This window comes from Macadamia integrifolia, chromosome 2, assembly GCF_013358625.1.
Source record: "Macadamia integrifolia cultivar HAES 741 chromosome 2, SCU_Mint_v3, whole genome shotgun sequence".
Lineage (NCBI taxonomy): Eukaryota > Viridiplantae > Streptophyta > Magnoliopsida > Proteales > Proteaceae > Macadamia > Macadamia integrifolia.
The window spans coordinates 41,173,936-41,186,124 of record NC_056558.1 but is presented as its reverse complement, the minus strand read 5'-3'; the positions used below and the strand labels follow the sequence as shown (position 1 = coordinate 41,186,124).

Genomic DNA, 12,189 nt, shown 5'->3' with positions numbered 1-12,189 from the left:
ACAGAAAACTGGAGAGGTCGGTGGAGGCTCCGGCTTCTCTTGTCCGCTCTCTTTTTTTTTTTTGGCTGCTGTCGGAAGGGAAAAGATGGGAAAAAGAGGAGTTGGTACGGTAGGGAGGGTTTTTTTTTTCCAGTCTCTGTAATCTAAACAGAGAATGGGAAAGGGAAAGGAAAGGAAAGATGGAAGGGAAAAAGATTGGAGGGAAAGAAGGGGAATGGGACGAATGGGACATTCGGCTTTGATACTAAGTTGATGGAGGCCGTTAGGGGTAGGGAAGAATTCCCTGAGATGCTTAGGATAGGGAGAAATCGCACAAAAAAGGGGGGAACAAGAATCACACACACAACCCTCAGGCTCTCAACACTCAAAATTCAATTCATCATTCTATTCTTTAATTAATCTATCGGTCACAAGCATATTAAATAGGCAAATAAAAGACTTCAACATGGAAACAAATCCTAAAAGGAAACTAGTTCAAAACGAACTGGGAAACCAACTCTAAATAGGAAACTAACTCAATCTAAGAAACTGAAATAAATTAAGAGACTAATATCTCCCTATGTATACTACTTAGAATAAAAGATTACATAATATTCCAAAATAAATAAGATTTACTAAAATCCTACTAGACCAAGTAACCAAATATGGATCGACCTCATCTCCGTCTTGATAACCAGATGGGTTTGGATTGGTCCATGGGTGTGCATCTACATCACAGGTGCAATGTGATGTTCTCCCTTTGAAAATCTGCCACATTCTTCTGGGGCACCCATGGTTGTTTGACAAGAAAGCCAAGCACTATGGATATGAGAATACATACTCTTTTCGGCATGGTGGCCTTGAGATGAAGTTTTTTCCAGCAAAGGATCTTCCCCCTCTCAACTTTAAGAGGACAGTTGGTACTTTTCTCCTTAAGCACATCAATTCTAACGGCATTCTTGGACCTCATCCAAACTCGACAGAGTAATTCTTTTCAGAGGAGGAGAGTTGATGCAAATAAGGCTACATTTACCTGGTTGGACTAACATAACCGGTTGTGGAAGCCAAGAGCCAAGAAGAACCGGTCCAACCCAAGGTTTTGGTCCAACAAGGGTTGGAAGTAGAGTAGTTTAATATTATGTCTTTTTTGTTAAAAAAAAAAAAATATTATGTCTTTTATTTTCTCATGTTTGTTTTTGGATAGGATACATAGGAGATAGAGAAGTAGGAGTTTGTTTCAGTTTTAGAGTCTAAGTAGGAGTCTCATTATTTTCTCTTTAAATACTTGCATAAACTCAATGTTGGACAGAGTGAATTTATTTGAATAAGAATTAGTTGAATTGGTGTTCTGTGTTAACCCCTTCCCCCCCTGCTACTCTGGGTTTTCCCTTCTTCCCTAAGGCCCTCCATCAGGCATAAACTTAGAAACTAGGTGGTGTGGGATGGAACTTTTGAACCTCTTAGTTGGTGGTGTTGTAGTTGTATATTAGCCTTTGCTTTCCCTTCAGTCAAATCTGTTATTTATCTGAAAAAAAAAGGAGAGATAAAATTCAGATTTTGTAGTTGCACAAGTCCAAAATTAATCATGCATATGAATTATGATTTATTATTTAAAGGATGCTGTTGTTGACCATCCATGAAAGTAGAAATTCATAGCTCCATTAAGTTGGGCATGTTCATTCGGATCATTCCATTGCAAAGTTCATTCCCTCTGGCTCTGGTAAGCCTTGAATGATCAAGTTACTTTGTGGATCATTATGGGATTGTAGGAGCTTGTGAAATATGATGCATTTTGGCTCAAAGAAATACAGTTTTTCTACAATTGCTGGCTTCAACATCAATCTTGTCAGTTCAATTGCTCAGGTTTTCTGTATTTGGGGCTTCTTCCTTTCAGTAGTGTACTGGTGTTATGTCGACGCTTCTGCTGGAAATGTCCACAGGCTTTGTGCTGCAGTTCAGAAGAACAAGAAGTCCAACAGCAAACCAGGCCATTGAACTGGGCCAAAATGGACCAATATGTTTAATTTTGGGTGTCAAATAGGTATGATGGGCGGCACCGTGGCTGAGTACTCCATGTTTCATATCTGAGGCGAGTTTTTAAGAAATTGCTCGAGTTTTAGCAAAAGCTTGGGCTTAGTTTTTTGAGTTTACTATTGTAATGAGCCAATTCTCTAAGCCCAAATGTGAGGGATTTGAGTCCTATATGGGATTAGTGTTAGTTTCTATATTGTTAAGTTCTAGAAGAGTTTCTGTTTTGTCGAGGAGTTAGGTTGAAAGGGATTCCTCCTTCCACGCATTGGGATTTCCTCTTTGTTTCTTACCATGAAGTTATAAATAAAGATGAGCAGATCATACCCACCAATGGTTTGAACAATTTGTTTAGCTTATGGTTGCTGATTTTTGTGAGAGAGAACATAGTTCTGTTGGGTTCAGAACTGCTATGTGGGAATGTGGGATGCAGTGAGGAAACCTTGGTGGAATGCCAAGGCTGGAGTTGTTGGGATTCCTTCTGTTGGATGAGAAGCCTAACATATCCTTTCTTCTCTTCTTCTTCTTTTACATTCACTGAAGGTCAGATTCTGAATTTTTTCCCCATCCTCGCACTTGCAACTTATAGCTTCTGTAATATTTCTTGAACCATTAGATCTCTGACCATTGTCAGTTTTCTTCTTAGTTTCAGTACTGATTTTTTACTGCCAATACACCCGTCAGTTCAATCCATTGGTTCCCTGTTTGATGCCTAGGTTTGAGTGCTGTTCAGCAGTTCTACTACCTTAATTTCTATTTTAAGATACTTTCTATTTTCTTACATGTTACTAATTCTGGTTCACTTGCTATTTCTGTACTACTTAGTTACTAAATCTCTTTCATGTTTCTATTTTGGTTATTACTTACCTTTCTTGGTTTAGTTGTGCAAAGAGAACAAGTTGTTAATTTCCGTTGTTTCTAAACCTGATTCCCTGCTTTCAGCAACTCATTATTTAACTAAAACGGGTATACCCAGTGCATGAGGCCCCACCACTGCGGCGTCTGGGGAGGGTCATAATGTATGCAGCCTTAACCCCGCTTTACGGAGAGGCTGTTTCCCAACTCGAACCTGTGACCACTGGGTCGCAATGGAGCAACTTACTATTTTACTAACCTTCTACATCCTCCAGACCTGAGCATTGAATTGTCACCTAATTTTCCTGAAACGCTCATCCCATCTCCTAGACCACTTGATCAGGACTTGGACTACATCTGACCTTTCTTGACCAGGTTATTCATTTGCTCTATCTAAGGGTTATTGTTTGACCTGCTGTTCTAGATCACTGCTTTCTATGCTAATCTCCGACTTTGGGTAATTAGATTGCATTACTGAGATTTGTCAGGATGCCAGTATGCTTACATCTTTGTCATGTGTCAATCTATAGCAATTAAGAGGAACAGCTTTACCTAGTTGCTTGATTTTTAATGAATATCTTTTGTTTATTTTGTACCATTTAGTTGGGAAAAGGCATGGTTGAGTTGACTTTTATATTCAGTTTACCCATTTGTTCAATAATATTCCAGTACATCTGGATTCCTTCTGCTTATTGCAGGCACACAAAGACTTCATGGAGGGTAGTATCAATGCTTTCGTTTGTGATCTGACAGTTGATGACTTAATCAACAAGATCAAACCATCTTCAGTTGACATTGTAACCATGGTATTCAATTTATGCTTTCATGTAATTGCTTATTGTTCTGGTCACTAGGAATTGCAGTCTCCTGGTTGATGGCTCCTTTTCTTCATAGGCTTTCTGTTGTGTTTGCATACGCTACATTTTTTCCTGATGATGACGTTATTTAGTCAAACAGCTGACTTTTTAAGCAGATTTTTATGTTATCTGCAGTGGCTCCAGAAAAAATGCTCCTAGTTTTACAGAATATCAGAAAAGTTCTTAAAGTAAGGGTATTCACTGCTTTGAAATTTCTCAGGCTCATAATTCACAGGGTAGCTCCTTAAACTGACTGTTCAACTGTGATGACACTATTTGTTTCCAGCCAAATGGTCATGTGCTGCTCCGAGATTATGCCACTGGTGACCTTGCTCAGGTTGGTGATACGCATGCTGTTCGTTTGTATTGGTTAACCATATTAGGAAGAATAAATCAAATTTCTGGACTGTAATGGCTTAAATGTTTGTCTTTCATGCTATTATGAAACTTGAATCCTGCTCTTACTGTGATGCGTTTGTTAAAGTGGGGTTACTGATGAATATAGGTTTTGATTGTGGATTAATATTGCTTAATGGGGAAAAAGAGTTACGATTCTTCTCTTCCCAACTTGTTATTAACTATTATCTAATGCAATAGAGTTGTTAATTTCTAGAATTTTGAGATATAAATTTTAACTTCTGAACTACATGTTGTGCAATAACAACCGGTATCTCTCATATAATTCAATGGCAAAGTAATGGATAATATGGGCTTGCTTATCAAGAATGAGATGTCACATGGGTGGATCTGGTGATTTGTGTATCCTGCCCAGCTTTTTACCATACCAGGCATCGTTTGTGCTGGAGGAAGGAGGTGGCAAATGATGATCAGGATCTCGCAGGAATGGAGTTATTTGTGGAACTGCTTGGAGTTAAGGAGAGCCAATTGCTGCTACGTTTATGTGGGTTAAACATGCATTTGGAATTTGATGGATTTTGTCCTCCTGAGCGTAGTGAATTTTGAATACCTTTATTCCTTTGGTTTCAATCATAGTTCATTGTCACGGAAATCTTGACCGAAATTTTGGACATTTTGGTGGTTTCAATGGACCTTGAGACAACCAGGTTTCGGAATTTTCAACCCAACTTTCGGTAAATTTGGCACAAATTTCTAGCAATAGCCCAGAAAAAAATACCTGGTTTTGACCAGGTTTTGCAAATTTCTGGTTAAAAACCTGGTCGAAACTGGAGATTTAGAACCTTGGGATGAACCCACACCTTGAAATGTGCATTTGATTGAAGTCTCTTCAAGTTTCATGATTTGTTTGCCAGCTGGAATCGTTGTGTGAGTGTTGGGAAGGAGTATCTATGTAGAGTGTGTACTCGCGATGGCATATCTTGCTCCAACTGTCAGCACAAACACACAGGAGCCTTCGGATGGGGAATAAGGCCTACGTGGCTTCATCTGAGCCATTCATTCAACATCCCTTTACTCCTCTTTAATACAAATAAGCCCCTGCCTCCATATCTTTCAGTTCTTAAAGTCCCCAGTGGCTCAAACTTTCAAAATTACACAAACACCTTTCGTTTTTAAGAATAATTTCCAGAAAAACCTGCCCAACACCGAGAGCTACTTGGCTAGATAGGTTTGGATTTTTCCTATTGGCTCCGCAAAATTATTCATAACTTTCTCATACGAACTCCGATTGAGTCGAAACAAAAAGCGTTGGGACCAAAACTCGACGCTCTACAACTTTTTAGATGACTCGATCATCCGACTTAGCCATGCAAAATGACCATAATGCCCTTGAACCTTTCCGATGTTGCAACTTCCTTGTACGGAATCGAAATGTGATGAAATTAGAAGCATTGGAAAGATTGGATTTTTTTGTATCTTTACATGAAGAAATTTTCTTCCAAAAAATTCGTCTTCAATGTCGAAACTGCCCCTGATTGTGACAAAACCTGTCTTTTGACCACAGATGTCGTAACTTCTTCATACGGTATCGAAAAGCAATGAAATCAGAAGCGTTGGACTTGATAAATTACAATCTAACTTTATCATGAAGAAACCGTCTTTCAAAAAACTCATTTTCACTGTAAAAAAAAACCCCTAGCGTAATTAGGCTAAAATTGCCAGTTTTGAACCGGAAACCTGCACCACCAACCATGGATGTATCAAACGAATCCATACACACCATGTGACTCTGTTATCTTATCGGAAATACCAAAACACCACTACATTTGGTCATGTCACCCAAATTGGCCGCGTCATCACCGACACGAGGTTGAGGTTGCCAACAAGGACAACCATAAAACAACAAAATGTGGATAGAAAAGTGGCAGATATTGGGAGTGGGGACTTCACTTCTATTGGTTTTTTCACCTGTGGCTATGGAATTCATATTTTTTTACAGAGCCTAGCCCTGTTTGTTTATAAGCATAAATCTTAATGGGGGACTAGCAAGGAGATGGAAAGTCATGAGAGGAGCTTCCTAGGCTTGACAGAAATTTGGATAATTGAATCTTGGGATACCTCTGACTTGGATAACAAAGATGATGGATAAAATATGGATCTGGGTTGATATGACTTTTGTTGGGTCTTCCATTTGTGGCACGCTGGCAAGCTCGCATTCTGTGCTACCATAAATCATGTCTGGATGGAGCGGAATCTTCGTATATGGTCATCCAATTCCATTCTTATGATAAGATTTGAAGGCCCATCTACTTTGACGTCAGCCCCAAGCTTGCATCTCTCCCATACTGCTCTGTTAGAAACTCCCCAAGGAGCAGGCTCATTGTTGTCTCCTAGGGACTTCCCTCTTCCATTCTCTCTCCCTCCCCCCGGGGTTCGGCCCCTCTTTGGGTTGCTGCCCTCTTCCCCCCTCCTCCTTCCCCTTGTATATTCTTCTCCTTTTCGGTAATGAGTTTTTTATTCATCCAAAAAGAAGATGGATAAAAGTCGGATTTAAGTAGGAATGGTATCTGAGAAAGTGATGGAGCACTTGACCCTTTATGCCACTCCTGCATTTCAGTGTCTGTAAAAAGTTGGGATCCAAATTTGGGTGGTGGAGAATATTTGGTAGGCTCAAGGCAGGGCCCAAGCAGTTTCAGATGATCACTCTGAATTGATGGTAAGAATTAGCCTGTCTTATCCATATAACAGAGCCATTACCCTCTGAACTTGATTTTGATGAGGTATAGAACAATAACATTAAGGTTGATACAAGGCTAGTATTATGGAGGGCGTTCTGCCTGAAGAAAAATTCAACTCAAGTCAGCCTTATCCCAACTAAATAGGGTCTACATGGATCCATCTCCCCCAATCAGATCTATTCAATGTGCATTCTGCCGGGAGAAAATACTGATAATTTGTTTGATTAACTTGTTAAGGTAATAAGAGGTCATGGCAAGGGCAGGGTTGCAGGTGGTGAAGGGGAAATTGTAGTTGTTAGGGACTGATCCGGATTTTCTCTCTTCCATTAGTTGTTTCCTTTGACTGTGTTTTGCTGCTTTATTGTGCTGATGTTTGATGGGTGGTAAAGATAGCAGAATGCGGGTAGGAAAGTGTGTGTGTGGTCTTAGGGAATGAAATACTTAGATTTGGGGTGGTTTAGGAGTTCAGGCTTTTTGGGTGCACATTTGAGGTTCTCTTATTTTTTCCCCTTTTTTCTTGGATTCTGGCTGCTGATGTCCTTGTATAAATCTCTTCTACTTTTCCCAACCCCCCCCCCCCCCACCGGCACAAAAAACAAAGAGGTTGGGTCAGTAACATTCTTTTGCAAGTGCAAGAGATGGGCTACTTCCTCCCCACCCCCCCAAAAAAAAAAGAAAAAGAAAAAAAGAGGGTTGGTCAGCTACATTTAATTGCAAGTGCAAGGGATGAAGTATTTGGTTTTATGTGAGCTGTTTCTTCTGTTGAAATAGTTGATTCTTTTATTTATGCAAAGAAAAGTGTAGTCTTTCTTATTGTGACTATTGTTTTTCTCCCCTCCCCTAGAAACAGTTTTTAATGCAGTAATTGTCATATTTTTCCCCTAGTATTTCTTTTTTATTATGATCTTAGACTGGCTGATTGTCAGTTCTCTTTGGCTGATTATCCTTCCTGTCATGATATCAAATTTACAGGAAAGGTTTACTTGCAAGGATCAAAAGATCAGTGAGAATTTTTTTGTCAGGGGAGATGGTACTGTAAGTTTTAATGTCATAATAGCCTTTTCATACTGATTTTGTAGATTGTTAACTGCTCAGTCTTTAATATACTTTTTCTTTGAAATTCTTTTAGCGTGCTTTCTACTTCTCTGAAGAGTTCTTGACAAGGTTGTTCAAAGAAAGTGGATTTGTGGCTGAAGAACTTGGTGTTTGCTGCAAACAAGTGGAGAATCGATCACGGGAATTGGTGATGAATCGGTATGTTCAACGTTTATGTGTCTACTTGTCAATACATGGCATTGGTCCTGAGGGTAGCAACCAGGAAATTGTGGAATAGCTTAGGCACAACAGTCAAATGATATAATTCTTGTTCAGTAGAATTCCACGAGTATTATCTCAACTGTTTTAACTTAAACTCTCAATAGAGTTGATAAGAAAACACTGTTTTTCTTGAACCCTGAATGTACTTAAAATAGATGTGGCATTTTGTGTAAGTTAATCTATTGAGGAAAAAAAGCATGCCATAGGCCCATAGTGATATTCCTATTGGCCTATTGGGTTCGATTCATCTCCTGTCGTACTTTGTGTAAGTGTGTAGTTCATACCTTAATGTGAGTAAACTTCTTGTATACTTCAGTTGATGTAAATATGATGGGAAACCAAGTCTATGAGACAACCATTGTTTGTCTTTCTGGATATATCATAAATAGCAGCAGTTTCTGCTAAGAGACCCCAGTTCATTTTTTTTTTACATTCATCACTTGGTTTACCACAAGATAGAAAGAAATAATTGTAAAACCTTCAGTGAAAGCATGCTGTGGAAGAAACAGTCTAACAGGAATCTTGCAATTTCTTTGCTACTACGTGTAGGAGGCAATAGCTGCTTCAGATGCTAAATTTTGTATCAGCCAAGGTAGCCTGTATATGGGTCTTACCTACGTGTCGTATTGTGATTACCTCTTTACCCTGCATAGTTAACTGGGCTTGTCCATAAGCAATGTTAAAGTTATGCAGAAATTTTGGAGAACTGGAGTGCTATTTAAATCTTAGTTTGAGAAATTTAAACAGAAGGCCATCCTGTTAACCTGATTGCGTATGGATACAGTTGTTTGTGACACTTCTTTTTAAGTGGTTTCAAGCTGGGTATTGAGTACTGATGATGACCTGTTTTGAGTCTTGACATTTCACAATTTGGTCCTTCTCTATGTTATGTACACTCTTTTTTTGTTGGTCTAATCCTTTTTCCATTCTTTGCTGTTTTTAATGAAGAATCTTTTCTCAATGCTGCTTTTCTGGGTGTTTATAATTTCAGGCGTTGGATCCAGGCTGTCTTCTGTTTTTCAGATGGGCTAGACTCTTCTTCGGTTTCGAAATATGCAAATGTGGTGGATCATCTTAATGAGCCTATTTTCAAAGGCACCAATGGCAGTACAGAGGAACCTCGAAACCATTTTGAAGTTGATATGTCTGAGGGTATTGCAGTTGAAATGTTTGGTACTTTGCCATCCATTGACGAGGTGAGGGTTGGTCAGATTTTCATACCAAATTAGTCCAATACTAAATATCTATGTTGGGAGAAAATTACTGGTGTAGTCATGTACTGGTTTAAATTAGTTTTGCAAATATTTCAGTGTCAAGAAATAAAGAACAGATTTTGCTCCACCTAAAATAAAATAAAAATAAAAATAAACAAAGAACAGAGTAGGATTTAGATAACTTTTCTCTTTTTAGAGGGTGGACCATGGTGCAATGGTAAGGTTGGTCCATTGTGACCAAGTGGTCACGGGTTCAAGTCAGGAACAACCTCTTTATGAAGCAGGGGTAAGGCTGTGTACATCCTGATCCTCCCCAGACCCGCTGTGGCAGGAACCTCATGCACTGGGTACACCCTCCCCCCCCCCCCCCTTTTTTTTTTGGGAAGCCTGGCGTGAGGCTTCCGAGGGAATCCTTCTATTGCTCTAAAACCTCAAGTGTAGTGGCCAAAAATTAGATTTTTATTATGTACCTTTAAACTTCTTGAACAAATATCTTGTCCATGTGTGGCCCCCCCCCCCCCCCCCCCCCCCCCCCACCCCAAAAAAAAAAAAAAAGAAGAGGCTTGTCCAGTGACTCAACCCACAATATGTTTTTTTTCCTAGATTAATCCAATGTACCCAACTCTTTTGTTTGTTTTCAGCTTTCCCTTCTATCTTGGATGATAGAGGCCACAAACATTATTTAACTTCACATCTTGAAAGGAATGCCAGTCCGTCCTTTATTTGCCTCTGTTACTGTGAGATGTTGAATTAAATTCTACCTAAGATTGTCCATGTGGTTCCTGTCAGATAATTGAGATCAACATCAGAGAGTGCAGTTTCAGGATAAAGGGACTTGCCAAGGAACACCAACACACCTGCAAATCTACTGGCTTGATGCTGTGGGAATCAGCTCAGCTGATGTCAACAGTACTAGCAAGAAATCCTTCTATAGTTGCAGGGAAAAAAGTGGTGGAGTTGGGATCGGGCTGTGCAGGCATTTGCTCAATGGTAGCAGTTAGATCTGCTGCTGACCTTGTAGTTGCTACTGATGGAGATTCAAGAGCACTTGACCTGTTGAGACAGAATGTTTCCTCTAATCTTGAACCTCAACTTCTTGACAAACTGGTTACAGAGAGACTAGAATGGGGAAATAGGGATCACATAGAAGCAATCAAGGAAATGAATCACAGTGGTTTTGAAGTCATTATAGGCACTGACGTCACATATGTCCCTGAAGCTATCTCACCACTTTTTGCAACTGCGAGGGAGCTGATTTCTTCTGATGGTAGTAGCATCAGGGATGACTCAAAACCTGCTCTAATTCTTTGCCATGTTCTACGCCGAGTTGATGAGATGTCCATACTTTCTGCAGCATCACAATTTGGTTTCAAGCTCATTGATAGGTGGCCCACAGGAGTGCCAACTGAACCTTCTCAGAGAGTTATCAGCTCTTGGTTCTCAGAAGACAATTCCATGGGAGTTCTGCCAAGTAATGCATTGAACATCATGTACTTCCACATCTAGTCAATCTTGGGCCTTTCTCCTTTTGTGTATCTACAGAACTGTCGTCCAGTAATTCTCTCTTTTTTAGTACAAGTTCAGTAATGAAAAGAAAAAGAATTTGATTCTTGTTCTGTCAACTTTCTTGGAGCTTCTTAACATGTTATTGGGATTTCAATGAACCATCATTGTATTGTTGGGACAATTAATTGCATTTATTGTTGCTAAGGCCCTGATTGATAACCATCTCACTACCAATTCCTTGATTCCTGTTGGACTTTATTTTTTTTTTTCTTTCTTTTAAATATTCTATGATTTTTTAGATTAAGATTGCTACTTGGTAAACATTTCTGGAATTGATTCCGGAACAGACTGAGAACAGGATCAGCCATACTCCACTTCTACACATTCTTAGAATTTGCAAAAATTTCAGTACCCATAGTAATGTTATAGATAACAAAGCATGACAACTTTGTGCTCTTTAACCAATAATCATTTTCTCCTACATTTATTGAGTTCTACTTCGTCAATGCTATGTAAATAAAAATGCTAAACAAGTTGAGAAGCCATAGGCGGATAAAAGACTTGTTCATCTTTGCTGTAAGGTGGGAAATGAGGCTGTTTCAACACATTTATTCATCTTTTTAATTCTATAATGTTATCTACATGACAATTGTCGTTTGTATTTATGCCACAAGAATTCAGAAAATGAGAAAAACAAGATTCAATGAACCTTGATGGATTCAAACCGCAATGTCTCTGTGACTTAATAGAAAGTACGGTATGTTAGATGTCGTTCTAACATAGACGAACCTTTAAATCCACAAAGTAAATGAAACCCTAATTCCAAAGAGGAATAAGAGCAAAATGGTTGCTTTTGATTAAAATTCGAAGTGTGTTACAAAAAATCCCAAAGAGAACTTATATAGTTAAGTCACTTTTAAAGAAAGGGCAAAAATTTAAAAACAAGTAACTAGGGTAAAAACATAAAACATAAAAAAAAAAAAAAAAAAAAAAAAAAAAAAAAAAAAAAGGGCATAATCGGATGAATTTGGAGAATCTCGTGCAAGGTCAGTTGTCCTTCTCCAGACGAGCTGGGCCATTTTTGCTTCTAGAGCATTGGCTGCCATTTTCGAATTGGGGTTATAGCTCTTGCAACGTTAGCCGAGTCAAAAGGTATGGTTCTAGTAGTATTACTAGAAATGCTGAAAATTCAGAGAAAATCAGTCAGTATCTTCGATCAAACCAGTTGGTTTTCTACTAGTCTAAAGGCTTTAAGAACTCCTCTGAAACCTACTCTACATTAGTTGGGGAATCCTGAAGTACTCTACATATTTGAATTAAAGACTCATATACAAGAAA

At 38.9% G+C, this 12,189-nt stretch overlaps 1 protein-coding gene across 1 annotated transcript in view; it reads left to right on the top strand.

Annotated features, from left to right (window-relative positions):
- Positions 1-11,073, top strand: part of LOC122071704 — a 21,890-nt gene extending 10,817 nt beyond the window's left edge. Inside the window, exons 6-12 of the mRNA XM_042636092.1 lie at positions 3,561-3,668; positions 3,836-3,907; positions 4,006-4,056; positions 7,787-7,849; positions 7,944-8,068; positions 9,123-9,327; positions 10,135-11,073. Coding sequence (XP_042492026.1) covers positions 3,561-3,668; positions 3,836-3,907; positions 4,006-4,056; positions 7,787-7,849; positions 7,944-8,068; positions 9,123-9,327; positions 10,135-10,851 — 1,341 coding nt within the window. The 3' untranslated portion in view covers positions 10,852-11,073. The remainder of the gene's footprint in view (positions 1-3,560; positions 3,669-3,835; positions 3,908-4,005; positions 4,057-7,786; positions 7,850-7,943; positions 8,069-9,122; positions 9,328-10,134) is intronic.
- Positions 11,074-12,189: the final 1,116 nt, after the last annotated feature.